This window comes from Arvicola amphibius, chromosome 7, assembly GCF_903992535.2.
Source record: "Arvicola amphibius chromosome 7, mArvAmp1.2, whole genome shotgun sequence".
Lineage (NCBI taxonomy): Eukaryota > Metazoa > Chordata > Mammalia > Rodentia > Cricetidae > Arvicola > Arvicola amphibius.
In genome coordinates, this window is record NC_052053.1 from 13631819 (window position 1) to 13653340 (window position 21522).

General features: G+C 44.8%; 1 protein-coding gene and 1 long non-coding RNA gene across 4 annotated transcripts in view; one reads left to right on the forward strand and one right to left on the reverse strand.

The window, feature by feature from the left end:
- Window positions 1–12455, forward strand: part of Mettl8 (methyltransferase 8, methylcytidine) — a 74075-nt gene extending 61620 nt beyond the window's left edge. For both annotated transcript variants that reach the window (XM_038336320.1, XM_038336322.1), the window contains exons 6-10: window positions 2093–2156; window positions 5487–5626; window positions 10151–10257; window positions 10531–10596; window positions 11352–12455. In XM_038336320.1, the coding sequence (XP_038192248.1) occupies window positions 2093–2156; window positions 5487–5626; window positions 10151–10257; window positions 10531–10596; window positions 11352–11509 (535 nt within the window). In that variant the 3' untranslated portion in view covers window positions 11510–12455. The remainder of the gene's footprint in view (window positions 1–2092; window positions 2157–5486; window positions 5627–10150; window positions 10258–10530; window positions 10597–11351) is intronic.
- Window positions 12456–14810: 2355 nt separating this feature from the next.
- LOC119818655 lies at window positions 14811–21431 on the reverse strand. Of its 2 annotated transcripts, none has more exons than XR_005286174.1 (3): window positions 16866–21431; window positions 16106–16182; window positions 14811–15561 (listed from the first exon to the last, which is right to left on the reverse strand). It is a non-coding gene; the product is annotated as an uncharacterized LOC119818655 (long non-coding RNA). The 2 variants fall into 2 exon arrangements; XR_005286173.1 differs by having other exon boundaries at window positions 16720–17683.
- Between the last annotated feature and the right edge of the window lie 91 nt (window positions 21432–21522).

A 21522-nucleotide genomic window follows, 5' to 3' on the forward strand; every position in this document is an offset into this window, starting at 1 on the left:
GTTCAATAGGTGTTCCGTAACTACTCAGAGGTGGATGGCAGGCCTCTCACTGGCATTAGCTGAACTAGAGTCCAGAAAGACACTGAAGTATATAAACATTTTTAGAGGGTCATCTGAGTTTTAAGTTCCCAGGAGTCAGAAGCAGGTTTCAGAATAATAATAATAATAGCAATAACAGCTATAATAATGGCTGACATCTGTTGAGTGCTTGTTTTTCTGAGCCATGAGTCTTTTAGAACCTTACCATGTGGATTCATTCAGCCCTCATAACTACCTCAAACACCACACTTGTCTCTTTTTAAAGATGAAGGAACAGAGTTACAGACAGATCAAGAAACCATCCTCCAGACTTAGTAATGGTGGAACCAAGTTTTAGGACCAGGGCAGCCTGCTTCCAGAGCCTCTCCTCCTCAGCCACAGATCACACGTGCATGAGTGCTAACGGAGCACATTCATAGGCATCCAACACTCGGCAGTTCACAGGCCACGGTTACGTGAGTTTCATAGTGGAGTACAGAGTATATGCTGGAATAAAGTACTAAGATGTTCTTACGTACTTCTTCCTTTCTGTTTTTGAGACAGAAGCTCACTCTGTGGCCCAAACTGGCCTTGAGCATCGGATCTTCTTGCCTCAACCTCCCAAATGCTGCGAGCAGAGGGTAGGGTGCCCCTGTGCTCAGCATCGCATCATTTTTATAGGGGACAGATGACAAACAGAACAGAATCAAGCACTGCGGTCTCTTGCTTTGGTTTAGTGCTGGTTAACTTTTCACAAGCGTGTCCTGTCTGTTACACTTCTTGTTTGGACCGATCTTAAGTCGAGTGCTGCAAAACAGATTAATTATATATGAATTATAGGATTTATCAGCAAGTAGCTTTTAAGACTGTAATCTAAGTCTAGGCTCTAAATTCATAGTTTTGCTTGTATTTCTTATTTACTTAGGTGTCCACCTTGTCTGAAATATCTCTTGAATCAAATTAAGAGGCTCAGTTTGTACTTCAAAGCTCCCTTTACGTCCTGCCACATGCCAGTTTGGACTTCTTATTCCTGACTTATGATTTCTACCCTTAAACCCTTATGCCACCATGCTGATCCTCAGTAATGCCAACCTGTCCCTATCAAACTTGCAAGACTCAGACACTTTGGGATGCTGGTCCTCTTACCCCTTTAAAAGTTGTATGAAACCAGACACGTCTCCAGACATAAAGTCCACGAGAGCCAGGCCCCCACTTCTCTGCAGTCACTGCGCAGTGACATACCCACCTGTTTTCATCAGTTCAGACCTTTCCTAAGCAGCATGATACAAAGATTGTTTGCTGTAAGCACACAGAGGTCGGTCACCAAGGGCACTGGCCCATGGATTTAGTAGTGTCTGCCTGCCCACGAACAATGCAGAGTCCAGCCATCATTTCTGGGTTTCAAATAAAGGCCAAATAGAATATGTTTAAGTTTGGAGGCCAATTAAAATTACTCAAGATTTTCATATGGGTGAACATTCCTCTGTAAGAGATAGTTTCTTTTATTAACATACTGTAAATAAACTGACTTTCATAAAAGTTAAATTCATAAAGAAGTGGCAGGTGCAGGATTCCCATGCGGGTTTTATTGGCTTCTAAGCTCAGAATCTCAGTATTTGAGTTAACTTTTTTCCCTACGTCATAGTCTCATACTTGGTTCATTAAATGCTTGACAATATCTTGAAAAGATATCCAAGAATTTATGTATTAGCATTTGATTCCCTTTTAGAGATTGCATTTATTCCCGTGATAATGCTGTATGTGCTTCTGCCCTGCCAGAGCAATTGAGCACCTGTTTGGAAAGGTTCAAAACCAAACAAGTTGCAAATAAAAGAAGAATGAGGGACTTGGAGAAGGCAGAGCTGAGCATGCTGGGCCTTGGGGGCAAGGAACAGGTGGGAGGGTGGGCTAAGAAATTCCCATGTGAGCATGAGCATAGCCTTAGACATAGGCAGGTGCCCTTCAGCACAGGATGGGAGTTTCAAAGTTACCCTGTAGTGGTAAGTGCTTGTCACACCTTCTCTAGTTTGAACATGTCTGACTCTGAACCTCAATGTCTTTTTCATTTGCATAGGAACATTCCAGGATCCTTTCTTTATTGCTGTGATTTTGCCTCTGAAGCAGTGGAGCTTGTAAAGGTATGCCTTACATAGTCTTTAAAGAGAGGCGTGGGCTGAGGGGGTGACTGTCAGGAGAGTGCTCATCATGCAAACAGGAAGACCTGACTTCAGATCCCAGCACCAACGTTAAAAAGCCTGGGCATGGCAGCGTGAGCCTGTAATTCCAGCACAGGGGAGCCAGAGACAGGAAGATCCCTGAACTTCTGGCTAACAAATCTAGACAAATCCCTGAGTTCCAAGTTCAATGAGAGACATAAACACAAGACAAAGGGTAATTGAAAAGGATAGCTGATATTGATCACTAACCTACATACACACACACACACACACACACACACGTACACACAAGCATGTATATACACATAAATTAAAAATAGAGAGAGCCGGGCGGTGGTGTAGTGGCACATACCTTTAATCCCAACATTGGAAGAAGAGGCAGATGAATTTCTGTGAGTTCAAGGCTAGCCTGGTCTACAGAGTGAGTTCCAGGACAGCCAAAACTATATAGTGAGATCCTGTCTCAGAAAAAAAAAAAAAAAAAAAAAAAAAAACCCAAAAACAAAAAAAAAGAATAAATAGAGACTTTTAAAAGTTCTAACTCAAGAAGTCTGAAGAGTTTGGTTTAACAGTTAAGAACGCTGATTGATCTTCCAAAGGGCCTGGATTCAATCCACAGCACCCATATGGAGCTCACAACTATCTCTTACTCCGGTTCCAAGGGTCTAACACCTGCTTCTCAACTCTGTGAGCATCAGGCAGGCACATGGTGCCTAGATATACAAACAGGCAAAATCCCCCTACACATAGGATAAATAAATACATTTAAAACGGCTAATTTAGGGCCTGGAGAGATGGTTCAGTGGTTAAGAACACTTCCAGAGGACCCAGGTTCATCCCCAGCTCCCACATAGTGGCTCACTGCCATCTATAATGAGATCTGATGTCCTCTCCTGGCCTCTGAAGGCATCAGACACAGCCATGCATGCAGGCAAAATACTTATACACGTAAAAATAAATTTAAAAATTTTTTAAAAGGTCTGTTGACTTTTGAAGTGGTTGATTCTTCTGAAATGTTTCTGCATCCGGTGCATCTATGATGATGTTTAGCTGGGCTTTTGTGCTTTCTGGAAGCTATTTCAACTGATGTCAAAGTATATTACCTATCTAGAATGCCTGTTTTTAACCTAAAACAGTAGGGGTTGTTTTGACTTGGAGAGGTGTCCTAGCTGGAGAGATGGCTCAGTGGGTAAGAGCACACACTGCTCCTGTGGGAGAGCTGACTTTGGTCCCCAGGGCACATTCGAAGTGACTCACAGCCACCTAGACCTAGCTCCTGGGGTTCCACGCCTTCTCACCTCATGCACTAACCCACACACATATGTACAGAGTTAAACATAAAAAATTCTAAATCCAGTCCATGTACGTGTTCATGAATGAAGTTCAAAGGATGCTGACAATATTAGTCAAGATATTAACCACCGCCTACCCCAAACTTCATGTTTTAGTTAAACCTCCAAGAAGCCATCATTCATGCCTGTGTCTAACACCTTACACACATAGTCTGTCACATAGTAGGTGCTTGTTAGATTGGAATTCTTGAAATAAGAAAATCTAAGAAACTGTGAGGAAAGCTTTGGGAACCCAGGCTTCCTAAACAAATCCGTGAATGCTGGTTAACCTTCCTTAGGATGAAGAGACAGCGGCAGTGAATGGAAGGAAATTCTGTCACATACAGTGCAGGGAGATAGCTCTGTCAGAAGAGCACTTGCCTTGCGAGCCGAGGACCTGAGTTCAGCTCCTCAGACAGAAAAGGCTGGGGGTGGTGATGCACGCTTGTGATCCCAGCCCTGGGCCAGCAGAGACAGACAGATGGAGCCCTGGGTTCATGGCCAACCAGCCTAGCCTGTTAGACAATTACAGGTCAGGGAAGACCCTGTCTCCAAACTCAGGTGAACTGAACTTGAGGAAAGACAGCTGAGGTTGTTCAGTGGCCTCCATACACAGGTGCCACCTTCATACACGTGTATTACGTACACACAATCACGTAACTACAGACAAACCACAAAAAAGTGTGTTAAACATTTAAGTAAAACTTTCAAAAGTTAACACTGGCTGGGTCAGGTGATAGAACACACCTTTAATCCCAGTACTTAAGAGGCGAAGCTAGATCTCTGAGTTTGAGGCCAGCCTGGTCTACATAGTGAGTTCCAGGACAGCCAGGGCTACTCAGAGAAACCCTGTCTCAAAATGAAAAAAAAAAAATGGTTAATGCTGAAAGTTAGTTTTGGACAATAATAGTGTTTATTACAGGCATTTCTCAAAACATAAATGCATAGAGGAGAAGGCAAACATACCAGTGATCACATTTCCCAGGATGACACGGGGTTTGATGTTTGTCTCTCCTGCTGCTGATTCCATAGACAGATCCTGTGGAGTGAGTTTCACCCTAATGCTGTCTACAAATAGCCTTACTGAACTGCCTCACACAGCATCCCATCTCAGTGTGCAAGAGAGCGGATTTTAGTAGTAGGGTTGTGTGACTGTAGCACGGGCTCTAACTGGTATTAATAATAAAAGCCCAGAGTCAGGTATTCGGGGTGAAAGCTGAGAGATCAGAGAAGCAGTGCAGCCAGCCACTAGAGAGCCTTATACCTCTGCCAATTCCTCAGACTGAAGGGGAGATCCTGTCTCTACAGTCCTCAGGCTGTATGGTCAGACTGTATCCTCAGACTGCAATGAGCCCGTCTCTCCCACCTTATATTCCTCTCTCCTGCCATCCATATCACTCCTGTCTCCACCTCCCTAGTGCTGGGATTAAAGGCATGGGATCCCAAGTGCTGGGATCACCTGTGTGTGAGCTCTGTTTCTCTGTTAGACAGATTCAATCTCCTGTAGCCCTGGGTGGTCTTGAACTCACAGAGATCCACCTGCCTCTGCCTTCCAAGTGCTGGGATTAAATACCATCTGGCTTTTTGTTGTTTTAGGGCAGCTTGAAATAACTTGTAGAGTACTGAACTAGGAACGAAGTTTATTCAAGTTCACAGAGAAAAGATGCCAGAGAGGAAAAAAATTTAATTGTTTATTACATGTATTTATTTTGTGGGGAGAGAACATGCATGTCAGGGGCTGATGTGGAGATGAGAGAACAGTTTGGGGGGTCAGTTCTCTTTCCACCATGTAAGTCCCAGGAACAAGCACCTCTACCAACCAGGCCATCTCACTGGTCTAAGAAAGGATTTTTTAAAAATAGCCTTTATTTTTAAAAAGATAAAAAAGATAAGGAAAAACCAAACCAAAACACCTCTGGAGGTCTGCTAACTTGTGCCGTTTGTTCCTCCGTCATGACAGTCACATGCATCCTACAGTGAGGCCCACTGTTGTGCCTTCCTCCACGATTTGTGTGATGACGGCTTGGCCTACCCTTTTCCGGACGGGATCCTGGATGTCGTTCTCCTCGTCTTTGTGCTCTCTTCTATTCACCCTGACAGGTAAAGGAAGACAGAAGGGCAAAGCTGGCATGGAAAGCTCCTTTGTCAGCCGTGGCTCTTAAAACTAGCAAAGCAAACCTGACAATCCCTGAATTTATTATCTAGTGAACTCCGTTATGTTTAACATGCAGCCTTTTAAATGCAGCTTCTCCTGCCTTTACACTTTCTAGAAGGGAACTGGTCAAATGCTTCATTAGCGAGCGTTCTGTCACTGTCGGAATGAAGTGAGCGTATTCTGGCGAGACACATACCTATTAAAGTGACAGCGCTTCAAGTAAATTACAGATGCAGAGCAGCCTGATGGACTCCCAGGAGGGGATTGTACGGGAGATCAGAAACAAACATCTTTGACGTAGCATCCTCTTGAGTGATTCATTTGTATGGGCATGTGTTTGTGTGTGTGAGTGTGTTACTGTGAATTAACCTTGCCATCCTGTGCGTGTCAACATGTGCTCTTCTACTGAGTGTCCCTGATCCCCTGAGTATGACTTAAATTCTTATGTATATATGATGTTGGTTTTCATTTTTGATTTAGCCTGTATAGCCTATGTTGACCTTGAAAACTCTATCCAGCCCAGACTGACCTCAAACTCCTAGTGACCCTCTTGCCTCAACTTCCCCACTGCTGAGATTACAGGCCTGCACCATGTCCACCCACAGGACTTGTACTTTTATGAGATTTCACAGCCCCCGAGAAGAGGGCACAGATCTGCATCAGATCCCTTTTGCGTGATAATGTAATCCCTTCCCGCAGAAACGTGAGTCCTACATACTAAGCTGCTAAGGCCCCTTGCTGGCTTTTCAGTTCCCATCCGTAGATGAGCACTTTATTACTTAGTGAGGGAAAATTTGATTCCCAAGTCAATCAGAAAGGAAGTTATATTTATACCTGATGCATAGATTAGGTTCCCTCTCGAGTTCCACAGTTTTTCTTTCCTGATAATGTGCTCATCTGTTGGCACGGCTGCAGAGTAGCCCAAATGCCTGCGCAGGGGTTGCTTCTCTGTAGGAATAATTGGAAGGATGATGTAGGTGATAAAGAGCCAGATTTCATATGGGTACTTAAAACAGGAAATGCATAGATTCTAAATAAGACTGTAGAAAGACTATTTGAGATTTGTTCTGATAATGTATTTTATCGTGATTTGAATTGAATATTAATAAGAAGGAGAATAGATATTTTAGGATGATTACCTTTATAATAAAGCATTCACTCTGTTTATTATAAAATTCAAATGTGGTGCTACACAGATTATTAGAAATGAGTTAAGCAAGATATGAGTGTTAGCCAAGAAGAGGCTAGAACTAATGGGCCAGGCAGTGTTTAAATGAATACAATTTGTGTGTTGTTATTTTGGGTGTAAAGCTAGCCGTGTGGGATCCGGGCGGGATGAAAAGCAGGTCTGCCCACAGCTCCTACTACATTCAGAATGGCGCCTGTAATTCAGCTAGATCCTGAGTCTGGGGATGGCAGCTTAGATGGAAGTAACTCATAAGAAAGCTGTCTTTCTGTCACTGAAATAAAGGGAAATGTAAGAGACTTCCTGTAAATAAAAGCAGAGTGGGAGTCTGCAAACTGGGGAGTTTTTGTTGTTTGTCTGTCTGTTTTTATCTCTTTTCCTTTTCTCTCGCTCTGTCCAGGACCAGGTAAGGATAGCAATCAACTGAAGTGCACAAAATAAAGGGTTGGGCATCCCAACACATGGAGAGGCAGGTGGAGCTCCCTGAGTTCTAGGCCAGTCCAGGATAGTGAGACCTTGTCTCAAAAGGAAAGAAAGGAAAGAAAGAAAGAAAGAAAGAAAGAAAGAAAGAAAGAAAGAAAGAAAGAAAGAAAGAAAGAAGGAAGGAAGGAAGGAAGGAAGGAAGGAAGGAAGGAAGGAAGAAACGAAGAAAGAAACAGAGAAAGAAACAAAGAAAAAAAAAAAGGAAGGAAGCGGGTTTGTGATGATTAATACCAATTGTAAACTTGACAGAATCTAGACTTACCCAGGAGGGGTGGTGGCACGTGTTAGTCGTTTCAGCTTTCATGAGGTGGAGGTAAAAAGATCACGAGTTTAAGTGAGTTTGAGGCCACCCTGGAGTATGTGAGGCTCTGCCTCAAAGGAAGAAAACTAAGAAGAAGAAAAGAACTAATGACCATTTATGCTCCAGAATGCAGTATTTTGTGACTCTGCTTCAAAAAGAACCAAAACCCCAAGGCTGAAATGTAGTCCTGTTGGGAAAATGCCTAGCATGCAGAGACCCTGGTTTGATCTGCAGCACCATATAAATCATATGTGGTTACATGGAGTGGCCCATCTTACCGTGGGAGGGGCAGTGCCCTGGCCAGCGGATTCCGGACTATGTAAGACAGAGCGAGATGAGCACCAGCGTGCTTCATGGTTCTCTGCTTTCTGACTGGATGGGGTGTGACCAAGCGTGTCAAGCTCCTGACTCCTTGATTTCCCCATGGTAGTCTGTAACCTGCACTATGACCCAGAATAAACCCTCTCTCTCTGAAGTTGCTCCTGTCAAAGTGTGTTATCACAGCACCAGGGGAAGCAGCCAAGATGGTTTTTGTCCTGTTCCTCTTCTCTGCTGCATCCCCAGCGTGGTCCCACCGTGGTCCCCAGGAGCCTGGGAGGACTGGAGTGTCAGGAGAGCAGCCACCACTCCTGCCCTCTGCACAGACTCCCATGTTGGGTGAGGCTTTACACGGGGGCTGCAGAATGAGGCACATCATTTGTTTTCCCTACATTCTTATGTTATTCCTTTTTGTTTTACTAATAATTCAAGATATTTTGCTCTGTACATAATACATTTACCTTGAAATTATATTTTTTAAGATTTAGATTTTTTATTATTGTCAGAGCAAGGATGTAAGCACAGCATGAAAATGACCTGAGATGAAAGAGAAAATCATTTTCCCTTCATGTATTTATGCTTCTTTCTCTTTTTCTTGTGCTGGGAATGGAGCTCAGAGTCTCACCCAGGCTACCTGTTAGCTGGCATGCTTCCATGGAGCTTGGTAGCGTGGACGTTAGTACCATGAATACCTCAGAGTATATTCCAGTTTTTAAAAAGAGCTTTTCACCTAAACATGCGATCTCTTTCTGACACATTTTTCCCTGTTCAGACTTAATTTTATAGCAGCTTTTATTTCCTGCCTTTCTGCTTTTCTTTTCTTTTCTTTTCGTTTTTCTAAAATCTTATTTTGTTTTGGTTTGCATTTCGTTTTTCAAGACAGGATTTCTCTTACTTACATGGGTCTGAGGGATCCAATTCAAGTTGTCAGCATTTGTGGTAAATGCTTTTACCAGCTGAACGGCCATAGCAGCCATGAATGTTGTTTAAATGAAAGGAATTTATAAATTATCTGAACTAGCCTCATCTTTTCAAAAAAGCCTCGACAACTTCAATTGGCTTAGATAAAGCAAAGGCACATCTGGGTGTGGTGGCTTACGTGTGTAACACTACCATTCAGGAGGCTGAGGCAGAAGGACCAATACAAGTTCGAGGCCAGCATGGCCTACGTAATGAGTTCCAGACCACCTTGGGCTACAGTGTATGACCCTGTCTTAAAAGCCAAAATCAAATAAACAAACAGAAAAGAGATAACAAAGGCTTGCACTATAGGCTGCCTTTTCCCTTCCCCACCTCAGCAGGCAGTGACTAAAAGTTCTGTACCCCGATTGTCATTCCCTCTGGGCTCCATGAGTCCTCTCCAGTGGAGCTCTGTGGGCAGCTAATGCCTGCCACTCAGCATCGATAGAAGGTCTGAATCTTTCTGGCCCATAAAACATAGACCATGAACACAGAACCCCAAAGCCACATCAAGATATAGTTTAAGAGTCATATTTGATTGCATGCTGCAGAAGCAGGACAAGGAATTAACAAGAATAAAACAGAGCCTCCCAGTACTGAGCTGGGAATTGGGATATGAGTACAGTTGAAATAGGCCGAGAGTGACTGAGGACCCCAGTTCAGATTCCCAGAACCCAGGTGAAAACCCAGACAGCCACGGATGTGCCTATAATTCTGGCATTCAGGAGGCAGAGACAGTACCCTGGAGCAAGGTGACTAGTTAGGTGAGAGACCCTACACAATGTCAGCTGTGGGTTTATACACGGATGTGGACATGTGTGTGCATACTCATGAGTACTATACACGCACACACAGGAGGGAGGGAGGGAGGGAGAAATACACTTGAGCCATTGGCCAGTGTTATTATTAATATAGTTTCTGTGTGATTGTTCAGGTCTGGGAGGCTGGAAATGAATGAGCAGTCTCTGCTTACAGTTTAGCTCTCGAAATACTAGACTTCTGAATTTGGTTCCTTTGGATACTTTTTCTTTTTTACGGGTTTGTTTTTTTGTTTTGTGTTTTGTGTTTTTGTTTGTTTATTTTTGTGGTTTGTTTTCTTTTGTTTTTCTGTTACATATGTGATTTCTTTGGCTTATTGCGATCTTCTTTTTCTGTCCCCAGGAAGGTTGACCCTAGCATATAAAACGTTTCCATACATGTTATCTTACCTTGTTTTCCAAGGATGCAAGCTGTTGTTGAGCGACTGTCCAAGCTGCTGAAGCCTGGGGGAATGCTGTTATTTCGGGATCTCGGAAGATACGACAATGCTCAGCTCCGTTTTAAAACAGGTAAAACTAGCACCCACACCAGGCAGCTCACCTATAACCAGCTCCGGGGATCCAATCCCCTCTTCTGGTGTCCTTAGGCAATCACACACATATGTGCATATACAGACACATATTTACATAAACAAAAATAAACTTTTAAAAGGTAATGGTATACTCAGTTCTAAGTTATTTGAATGTGTTTTGAGGATGTGAAAATATCTCATGTCAAATTATTTTGGTTTATCTTGTTTTTTAAGGAACTATCAAATTTTTCTTTATTATTATTATTTTTAGGGCGTTGTTTATCTGAAAATTTTTATGTCCGAGGAGATGGTACCAGAGCCTATTTCTTTACAAAAGGTATGCTGCTCTATCACCTAAGGTCAGTGAAGAGCTGTGAGACTGTCCTCAGATAATCGCTTGCAGGGAGATCCTCAGACGCTGTGAACTCCAGTCCTCAGCGGTGACACCGGCCGTCTTCATGCCCTGGTGCTCACAAGGTTCCGCAGAAAAGCGTGCAGATAGCTTCTGCCTCCTAATCTTCTTCCAGCTAAATCCCTTCTAAAAGGCCACTTGTTCCACTCTTACACTGGAGTGAAGGTGCCGGGTGCAGTTTGGGGATAATGTTAGCCTGGATATGAAAAGAATTGGTATTCTGCCCCAGCCATGGAAGAGAATTGTACTTTTCTAAGTCTAAAGAAAATTAGTTCTCACTAGTCAATTTCTTGACTTAAACAAGTACTTTTGACAGTACCCAAGTAGATCCTGTATCCAAGGGGTTCCCCAAACTTAAAGGACCTTGTATAATATGTCATTTTGGGTTGGAAAACAAAGGCTCGTGAGGGAGACACATTTTAAAATACTGAAAGCTCCAGCCATAGCTCAACTCATGATAATCTCCTGATCCTGCTGGCCCTGTAAGCCCGTTCATACTTGCAATATATGGGGGACATAAGAGAACCCCACTTGGTTTTGTGGGTTTCCTTCACCCAGCTTTGTAGTGCTTCTTGGTATAAACAACTCGGATGAACAGTCCTCCGTGGTGTCTTACTGGTCCTTACCTTCCCTCTCCCCTATCACGTGTCAGATCTTTGACAGCTACTTTTGTCTCAAAGGGGAAATCCACCGCATGTTCTGCGAGGCTGGATTACATGAAAAGCAAAATCTGGTTGATCATCGCTTGCAAGTTAACAGGAAAAAGCAGGTGGCGATGCACCGAGTGTGGGTCCAGGGAAAGTTCCAGAAGCCATTGCCCTGGACTCAGAGGAGCTGAACTTAGCATGTTCACCCCTTTCTCGTGACTGAACTGTGTGTCGTGGTAAGGTATGAAACCAGGGGGAGATGTTGGCTTCTTTGCAGAGCCGATGAGAAGAGCGTCTGTGGCCCTGGTGCTCTGCTGTCTGAGCTCTGAGGACATTCTAAGTGCCCAGAAATGACCTGAAGGATGGCCAACCCTTGTTGTTTCAGAACTTGAAATGCATGTTTGTTTGATTTTGTTTCATCTAGCTATGTTCCCTTGTTATTTTATGACTTTGAATTAAATTACTGATATAAGGCATACAGTTTTGGGAAATGTAACCTGTCCATTTTTTTTAGAAGTGGAAAAAAATGTCTTCTTTATTATTGGGTGTGGTAAAGCACTCCCAAAGAGTCGCACTCCCCTCTCCTGTCAGTCAGTAGCAGGGAGCAGCATGCCTTTTTAGGGACCTTGCAAGCCCAGGATGAAGGTTTGTTTGTTCGAATATATTTTCTTCAACCCCCCTTTTTTTTTATCCCTCTCCCCATACTAATGTCTGAGATACAATTTTGGTTTCTCTTCCTTTCCAAAGATGGGGAAGTGTGGCCCCTGTCAAGTCACTTTCGGGCTCTTCTCAGATGTGCAGATCACTGAGATGCATGTCAGTCTTCATGCCAGCTCAACACAATCTAGCCTTGCCTGGGAAGAGTCTCCAGACTGTCAGTTGTCTGGGAGTTTGTCTTGATTATGTCACCCGATGCGAGCAGAGCTGCCCATGGCAGGCAGTACCATTCCCTAGGCCGGGACCCTGAACCGAGTAATAGTGGGAGCAATGAGCTGAGCCCTGACACGCTTGGGCTCGTTCTCTCTCTGCTCTTGACTGTGGATGTGACCAGTCACTTCCCGTTCCCGACTACCCTGTTGTAACCTGCTGGACTATGATCTGGATTTATGAGCTAAAATAAACCCGTTCCCCCTCTAAGTTGCTTTTGTTGGAGTACTTTGTTTTATTTTATTTTATTTTATTTTATTTTATTTTATTTTATAGGTTGGGTTTTACCTGAATGCCTGTCTGTGCATGATGTGCATCACTAGTGCCTGCCAAGGCCATCAGTGTCTCTGCTTGCAGAGGGTGTTTGTTGTGGAATAATCTTTTCGTACATTGTGAAGATGTGTCATTCTGATTGGCTTAATACAAAACCGAATGGCCAATAGCTAGGCAGGATTTTCAGACACACAGGATGCTGGGAAGAAGAAGGAGGGAGTCACCAGACAGACGAAGAAGAAGCAGGATGGGCAGCACAGAGTAAAAGTAACCAAGCCACATAAAAGAGCTTAGATTTAAAGATATGGGTTGATTTAAGTTATAAGAACTAGTTAGAAACAAGCCTAAGCTAAGGCCGAGCTTTCATAATTCACAATAAGTCTCTGTGTTGTGATTTGGGAGCTTGTCAGAATAGAGAAAGACGCACTGCAGGCTTTGGATCCTCTGCACCTGGAGGTGTAAGTGGTCGTGAGCCTGCTGAATGACAGACTTCCCTGGGAAGAGGCAGCACACACTCGTCTCCTCAGCCCAGATGGGGAACCTGTGACAGAATAAAGTCCAGCTTAGTGAACTAATGAGTGTTATTGGGGTCGCTTACAGAAATATGGGTGAGGGGTTGCTTAGCTGACAGCTGCTCAGCAAAGCCTACCCAGCATGGGTGGCAGCTCACAGAAGTTGGACCTGAAGCCCACTGCACAGCCTGCAGGCTGCTCAGCAATGGAGAGTGAGTGTCCTTTCCAGGTGCCTCAGTTGATCTAAACCCCTTCCGGGCAGCTCCTCTGGTCTCTGCTTCCTTGAGCCTTGGCCTGTCTTTACTGTTTACTCTGGGAGGGAAGAGCCTAGAGAATCCAGTCAGCTTTAGGGACTTCCTAAAGCTGTTTTGAGTTGTCTACTTTTTGTCTTAACTCTTGGATATGAGATGATTCAATATCATATCATATAGAAGGAAACTATTACATGACAGAACTGTCACGTGAGCACTGGGAATCTTCTGGAAGAGCAGCCAGTGATCTTAAACCCTAAGCCATCTCTCTAGACCCACTGCCAAGGTGTTTTATCACAGGATCTAACACATACAATTAGAAATGTATTTGTTCCCTTGCTTCAGAAAGAAAATATGTTGGCTTGCTAATTCTCCTTGTAAAAATAGAGTTCCTAGAACAAGTCTCTCATTATGCAGTGCTTGCTGAATATATACATGATGTATTATCAAACTTTGGGGTCACAACTGTGCCCCAAGTCAGGACTGGTTTCCCATCTTCAATATGTTAATTAAAAGAGCCAAAGTAAAGCAGAAAGCAGAAAAAGGAGACTTACTTAATGTGGACACATTGGGAAGAGGGACAGAGAAATCCAGGAGACCTCCCCAAGTCCACTCTTTGGGGTTTTGAAGTGAGATCAGAGTTTAAATCAAGAGCCGAGGGCATGCTATCAAAGCAGCACTGTTCAGGGCTGGTCTCCATGAACTCTGGTCCAAGCAACGAGCAGATGAGCTTGCCTGGATGAAATGCACAGTTCTGAAAACAAGTGGTCTGGAAAAATCCAGGTCCAAAGGTTTTTCTTTACTTACTTGTTTGCTTATGTGAAACACTCTGACTTGTAGCCCAGGCTAGCCTCAACATAGGGCATGATCCTGCTGCCCTGGCCTCCAGGGTTCTCAGATTTTCAGATGTGAAACTTTTCAAATCACTTAGAAGTTGGTTTCTCAGAAGAATGTAATGAGTCCGTTGGGGATTGTGGGTTTGTCACCCGACAGAAATGAGGGTATTCCAAAGATGCGCTGTGTCTCTCAGTCTGACTGTCAGGCTGTTGAAACAGTGAACCTCAAAGAAGTGGACTTGCCCCAGGAATCTCGTGCTAGAGGAAGGAAAGGGCACCAGCGGGGGTGGGGGTGGGCACGACGACTTGTCTACCAGGAAGAGATCGGGTTCCATAGTTCCAGCACCTCAGCTCACCACCCTACAGGACAAGACTGAAGTCCTCACAAGAGTGTCAGCTCCTGACAGGCCCACACCTGGATGTGACTGCTTAGATGTGCCTGTCCTCTTAGACATGCCTGTCCTCTTAGACGTGCCTGTCCTTGCCCCCTGTTTAAACTTCAGTCTCATTCTGGAAGATTTAGACCAACTTGGGGTTTCTTGGTGTCTCTGTCCCTCTTCCAGTATGGCCACATTGAGTAAATCTCTTTCTGGTTTCTGCCTTAATTTGGCTTTTTTTTTTTTTTTTTTTTTTTTTTTTTTTTTTTTTTTTTTTTTTTTTTTTTTTTGGAGACAGGGTCATACTCTATAGCCCTGGCTGACCTAGAACTTGCTCTGTAGACCAGGCTGGCTTCAAACTCACAGAGATCTACCTACCTCTGCCTCCTAGAGATGAGATTAAAGGCGTGCGCCACCACACCCAGCAGCAAGTTTGGTTCTAATTATTGACTTATTGAGGACAGATGGCCAAACCTGACTTGGGGCACAAATTGGAACCCCAAGTTTGATAGCAGGTTGACCCCTTAGTACACTGTGGCAGCATAGCTTAATTGATGGTATCCCCAGAACACATGGGGTCAGAGTGCCTCAAGGAACCAGCTTCAAAAAAGCACTCACACCATCGCTTCGCACAGTGCAGGTGGCAACGGTCACCCTTCTGAGGAGAAAGAAGTTGTGGGGAAAAGAGGGGAGGAATCAAGCTTCTGGGAGGAGGTGGGCCTCGGACTCAACCTTGACTCTCTGTTCTCCAAGTGTTCAAATCCGATCAGTCTGTATAGGACATTGGTGAGGGATGGTGCGGAGCTGGGGCAGGTTAGCTTATGAACAGACTGGAGGATGTGACCTCTAGTCTCGGGACTGGAGCCATCCAAGTCGGTCGGTCCCTTTCTGTTTCATTCTTGCCTTGATGGTCTACAAACACGTTGAGAGAGATTTGTTGAAGACTTGCTGATGGCATCTAACGTGGGGGTGAGGTCAGTGATCAGTGGGGAGGAAAACCACAGTCTTGATTTGGGAATGAATTCGTCTTTGGTGGTAGGTCCTCAGAAGTGCAGCTGTCAAGGTCTCTGTTGAGATACGCACACCTCGGTAAATGGAAGAGTCAGAATTCGCCCAAGACTCTTAACTCACTTGTATTTCATAACTAAAGTCTACATGTAAAAGCCAAAACCGTCATGAAAGCATTATCTACAACAGGGCAGTTAAGATAAGTCGATGTTGCTATGGGAACCCCAACAGATCTTCTCATGTCTCCATTTAAAAACCATGGCCCAAGGTGGTTTTTAAAAACAACAGAAGGTAAAATTATTCACACATTCTCACACATGTAAATTGTACTGTCTCTCTCTGTTCTAAATAGCAGATTCAAGCCAGCCTCTTGACTGGCTCAGTAAAATTCAGCTTCGTATCTTTCTATAATGTATTACAGCATGTGAGTTAACCTTTAAAAGTTTCAAAAATACATCAACCAAATTTGGACTCTGAGACACAAACTGGGCTTTTTTTGGGCTCCCTCCAGCACAGATCTCCTAATCTTTGAACATCCCCACAGAAGCCCCACCCCCACCGTCTTCTGCTTGCCTGATGGGTCTTTTTCCCACTTAGCCCTACCTGCCTCGGCCTCCTTTTTCAGGTTTGCTGCCAGACAGAAATGTAGATTTAAGCAGAGAAAGCCCCAAGGGAAGGACCTGTTTGGAGTTTTGCCTGTAGATACCGAGAAATCATGAGGTGTCACAAGTGTATCTTGTTTGGGTATTAGCTTAAAATAGCTGATAACTGTGTAAGATCCTAATTCTCCTACATCCATAAAGCTAGGACCACGCTTAGCAGAGGCCGAGATTTAAAACTCCATTTCGGAGGGAGCTGCCTTTCAGAGAGTCCATTTTCCCCCCAACAGGAAAAGGTATGTTCCTTTGCCTTCTCGCACGTAAGAAACAACGAAACGGATTAAAAGTGCACTCTCTATTTTCTCCGGTTCCGAAAGTCACTTTGGAGCCCTGTCCACCTGGGAACATTGTCCCATTAGGATCTGTTTGGGAAGGTGGTGAGGAAGTCGAGGAAGGGGTTTCTGTTGTTACAGGTTTCCCATTCCCCATGGAGACACTCAGTCGTCCCTGACTTCTGCTAACTACTTGTTTGGGTTCCAGCCCGTGAGGACATCCTGATTCCTGCCATTAAGTACTGGTAAATCATGGCTCCACTCCAGTTGGTGCGTGAAAACTCACCCATATGCAAATGACTGTCTTCCTGGGGACAAAACCCATAGTCATCTGATCCCGCCCGCCGGTTTCTCTCCTGGAGCTGCTTTACTCCGCTGCTCCGGTTTTCTAGCTCAGGAAGATCTAAAGCGGGACTAGATCAGCCTTGTTACCTAATTGGTCCTGAGGTTTCTTATGCTCCTCGCAAGAGCAGATGACTTCACACTTGCATCGCTAATAGACCTCTTTCAAAGCCTCTCCTCCTCCTCCTCCCGCCTGCAGCTAGTCATCAGGAGACTACACGTTGGCGGGGGTACTTCCCCCCCCCCCCCTTGTGAAAGCACACTGTAGATTCTCCAGCACCGACTGCGCGAGGTATTGTTATGAATAACATCGTTTACAGTCTACCAGACAGCGTGCGCAGCACTCCACAGATACTTTTTCAGTGGTTTTTGAGACGTTGCGAGAGAAAGACAGTACAGTGCCGTGGAAAAAGTACTGCCCGGAGTCTCTCAGGAAAGCATAGGTTCAGGTCCCAGTAAACCACTTCGCTACCCTCCATTCGGCCCTGAGTGCTGATTGTGTATACAGTAGGTACTTATTTGGTTCCCACGAGCCTACGAATTAGCTGTTATCGGGGCCATTAGCAGATGAGACCGGGGCTCAGAAATGCTAGGTGACTTGCCCGGGATACTAGAACCGGAATTGCCTGACTCCAAAAACCTCGTTCGTGGGCTCACGGGCCGCTGGAGAAGAGAGCTTCTGAATCCGCTGCAGAGCTGGTGGGAGTTTGGCTCAGGCGACCCTCAAGGTTCCTGCTCATTGGAGAGTCAGTCGTTCTGGGAAATAAGTAGGTCGCACTTGTCCTCGATTATAAAATGGAAAGGAAGGGAGGGAAATGACCCGTGAGGGATGACAAAGCAAAAGGGCCTCAATCGGTTCTCCTCAGCTCTCTGAGTCTGCCCAGCTCTGCTCCTCCCCTCCCACCCCACCCCCCACCCCCGCAGGCTCGGTCTTGCACTTGGCAGACCTCCTGGCAGAGAGAGCACACATTGCTCGCGTTTAAGTTAAAAGAAACAAAAAATAAAATAATAAAATAAAATAAAAATTCCATGCTTCAAGGAAAAGGAAAGGCCCTGAAAACATCGTCAGAGGGATTTGCCTGTGCTGTAACCTAAAATCTGTGAAATCAGGAGGTGTCAGAAATAAAACATGCGTGAAGCATCTTTATTTAAAACATTGTATGTACATGAATGCCACATTATTGCCAATTCAAACATGAAATGTGTACCCTTTCTTGGAATATGGTTTGGGATTTGAAAGGCACAAAGGTATCCTGCAAGCTGGCTTTGGTATGGTTCTAGCTATAACCAGAAGTAAAATGAAATAACAATTGCATCTTCATTTTTAATGAATCTGTATTGTGGCCTCAGAGTTATAGCGGAGAGCAGATGCCAAAATCTGCCTTTCATTTCCATATGCCTTAAATGACAGGGAAGAGGTGTTGGAGACGAAATTACTCTTTCCTATGGGTATGAATCAGCAACGTGCTGCAACAAGCAAGTAATAATAGTTCTGCAGGTGAGAGCCTGCAAGAAAAATAGCATCAGCCGGAAAAGGCACAAGTGCACCTGCGAGGGGGATGCAGGAGGCCACAGAGCACAGCGCCCCCGCAAAGGTCCCGAGGACCGTGACCCGTACTCTGGCAAAGCGGATTGGCATGAGATGGATGGAGCATATTAAAACCTCCAGATGGTCCAAGACAGCCCACCCTCAGCTGCCGCTGGAGCTGTCAGAGGCTTGGCCAAGAGCTTAAAACAACAGCCTTTGATTCCCTGTTGCCTGTGGTTTCACAACCACTTAACCTTTAGTAAGGACCAGCTAGAGCGGCAGTTCTCAACCTGTGGGTCGCGACCCCTTGTGTATTAGGGGTGGGGGCGTCAGCGTCAGAGATGAGCAGTCTTTTTTCACAGGGCTCGCCTAGGACCATCAGAAAACACAGTTATTTACATTGCAATTCATAATAGCAAAATTACAGTTGTGAAGTAGCAACAAAAATAATTTTATGGTTGGGGGTCACCACAATACGAGGAACTGTATTCAAGGGGTGCAGTGTCAGGAAGGTTGAGAACCACTGAGCTAGAGGCCATGAGCACTATATGAAGAGATGGGGAATCCACACAGGGTCCACATAGCTGTGAACTTGGTATCTCAGTGTTCTGTGCCTTAACTCTGATTTTCTCCAGTAGGCAGCCAGAAAGCAGAGCAAGGATCCCATGTGGGGAGGAGGGATGCTTCGCTCTTAGGTGTTACAGAGCAAACAAGCCTTTGATTGCCCCAATGTCGTCTCTTCTACATGGACTGATGAGACTCGCACCAGGAAAATGTGAACTGTGTTATAAAGATTCCTAAGTGCTGGGCGGTGGTGGCGCACGCCTTTGATCCCAGCACTCCGGAGGCAGAGGCAGGAGGATCTCTGTGAGTTCAAGGCCAAGTTGGTCTACAGAGCGCGTTCCAGGACAGCCAGAACTACACAGAGAAACCCTACCTCGAAAAACAAAAACAAAAACAAAAAATTCCTCAACAATGTTCTCAACCTATTATTCCATTTGGAGACACTTCCTAGTCCATTACAAAAAAGAAAGAGAAAAAGAAATTAATTTTTTCCTCAGTTAATCATTGTATATCAAGTATGGTTGTCTCAAAACCCACAGTGGGAGGGTGTACTTACCCTCCAGGCTTTTAAGGCTTTTTCTCTGGGGAAAACTGTTTTAAACTATGACTTCCCAGATTAGTGGTGAGATGCTATTGAGGTGAATGTACTAGTTTTAATTTTTTATTTAATGTTCTTTACTTAGCACAAGCAACACCATGGAACTGCTGCCTCATTTCTCCTGCTTTCTGCCTCCTTCGAGTAATATGTCTCCCTCCTGAGACCCCTTCTGCCTAACAGAATGGCCCATCCATAGCTGTGTGTAGCTCCCACAGGTGAGCAGAGACCACAGCACCCCTGGGCAGCACTGGGAACTCAATACGGAAAAATTACCTGAGAGAAAATGGCTGAAACTGCCAGCGGAGCACGCGGCACTGAAGCAAGAGAAAAATTCCTGCTTCCAAGAATAATTGCGTCTCTCATTTCTCATAGCTCTTCCTTCACGGCCCTCATTTATTTTAATGCATACAATCCACTTTGAGTTTCTGAAAGATGGGTTGTTGTTGTTGTTGTTTCCCTTAGTCCAAATGAAAGATAAGATTTGGGAATCCGGGAAAATGTGTGCACCTCCCAGTCCTCACACGTGTGCGTTCTTAATCACCCCCTCTCCCCATTTGCAGCTATCTTTCCTAATAGAATGCTGGGCTCTGGAGATTAGTGAGACAAAGCTTCATTATAACCAGCTTGCTTTACTCTGTTTCTTGTACGCCTTCCCGGCCTCACTCACCCTCCAGGTGCTGCTTTCCCTTGCCAAATAGTGCAAGGAAATTCTTTGCAGATCTTTTCTTTGGAGGCTGGGGTGGAAGAGAAACAAACTGTGGATGCAGACATTCCTGTTTCCGGTGCTGCTCATTTCCTCACTGGCCTTTAGAGTTTGGGTCAGCCAGGACCTGGGGGTTCATTTGCCACCTACAGTGGCAGGAACCGGGAGGGTGTGTGTGTGTGTGTGTGTGTGTGTGTGTGTGTGTGTGTGTGTGCAGGCAGCAGTGCTGTGTTGAAGTGAGGATTAGGTTCTGTGCATTCCCTGGGTAGACAAGCTAACCTTCCCTCATAGGTTTTGTCGGGTTTTGTCTTTGTTTTTGTTTTCCTGCTCTTCCAAGTTTAGATGAACAGTCACTTAGTTTTGCCATAAAAAGGTATACATTTGTATTGTTAATTGACACATAGTGATTGGACGTACTATCGGCACATACCTTGGCTTTGAACTTCAGCACACACGGCATGTGCTCTGCTTCTTCACTACTCCTCCTGCCCTAGCCTCAGCTCCTTGGAACACATTTGATAGAGCTGTTTGTCCTCCAGGGTATGAGAAGTGGTCATATGCACAAGGAGGGTCTCAAGAACAAAGGAGGGCCTCTTTGCAGTCTTCCTGCAGTCTGACACCCTGTCCAACACTTGTATGTGTTTTCATTATTAGAAAATAAAATTCAAGCCACTATGAGATAACACGTTATACCTGGTAAAATGACCACTCACAAAAAAAGGAGGGGAAAGTAGGGCTGGAGAAATGGCTTAGAGCAGTGGCTTAGAGCAAGTACTCTCTCACAGAAGACTGGAGTTCAGTGCCTAGCGCCTACCACAGGTGGCTCCAGCTCAGGGACATCCAGTGCCTTCTCCCAGAGGCACCTATACTCAACAGGAATGCACCCCCCCACACACACACACACAATTTAAAAGGAGAAAAAAAAATGACCCAATGGTAGAGTGAGTGCCTAGTGTGTGGGTCTGGGTTCAGTTCCCTGTAGAGAGGAAAGGAAGAAGTGGGGAGGAGGGAAAGAAATAGGTGTTGTGGGAGACATGGAGAAATGAGAAAGTCTTACACTGTCGGTGAGAGCGGAGAACGGTGCCATGGTACCTGTAAAAATTAAAATAGACTTCCTATATGATCCAGCAATCCTCTTTCTGGCTCCATTTTCAAAAGAAATTCTTTAAAAGTCCTGAAGAGCTCCTTGTCCACCCATGCTCTTAGTATCATTAGTCATAATCGTCCCGAAGTGGAAATCCCTCAAGTGACTGTCAGCAGACGGATGAGCAAACACCACGTGGCATCTGCCGCAATGCAACATGGTTCAGCTCTGAAGGATTGCACACCTGCAATTCCGGCACTGAACGGCAGG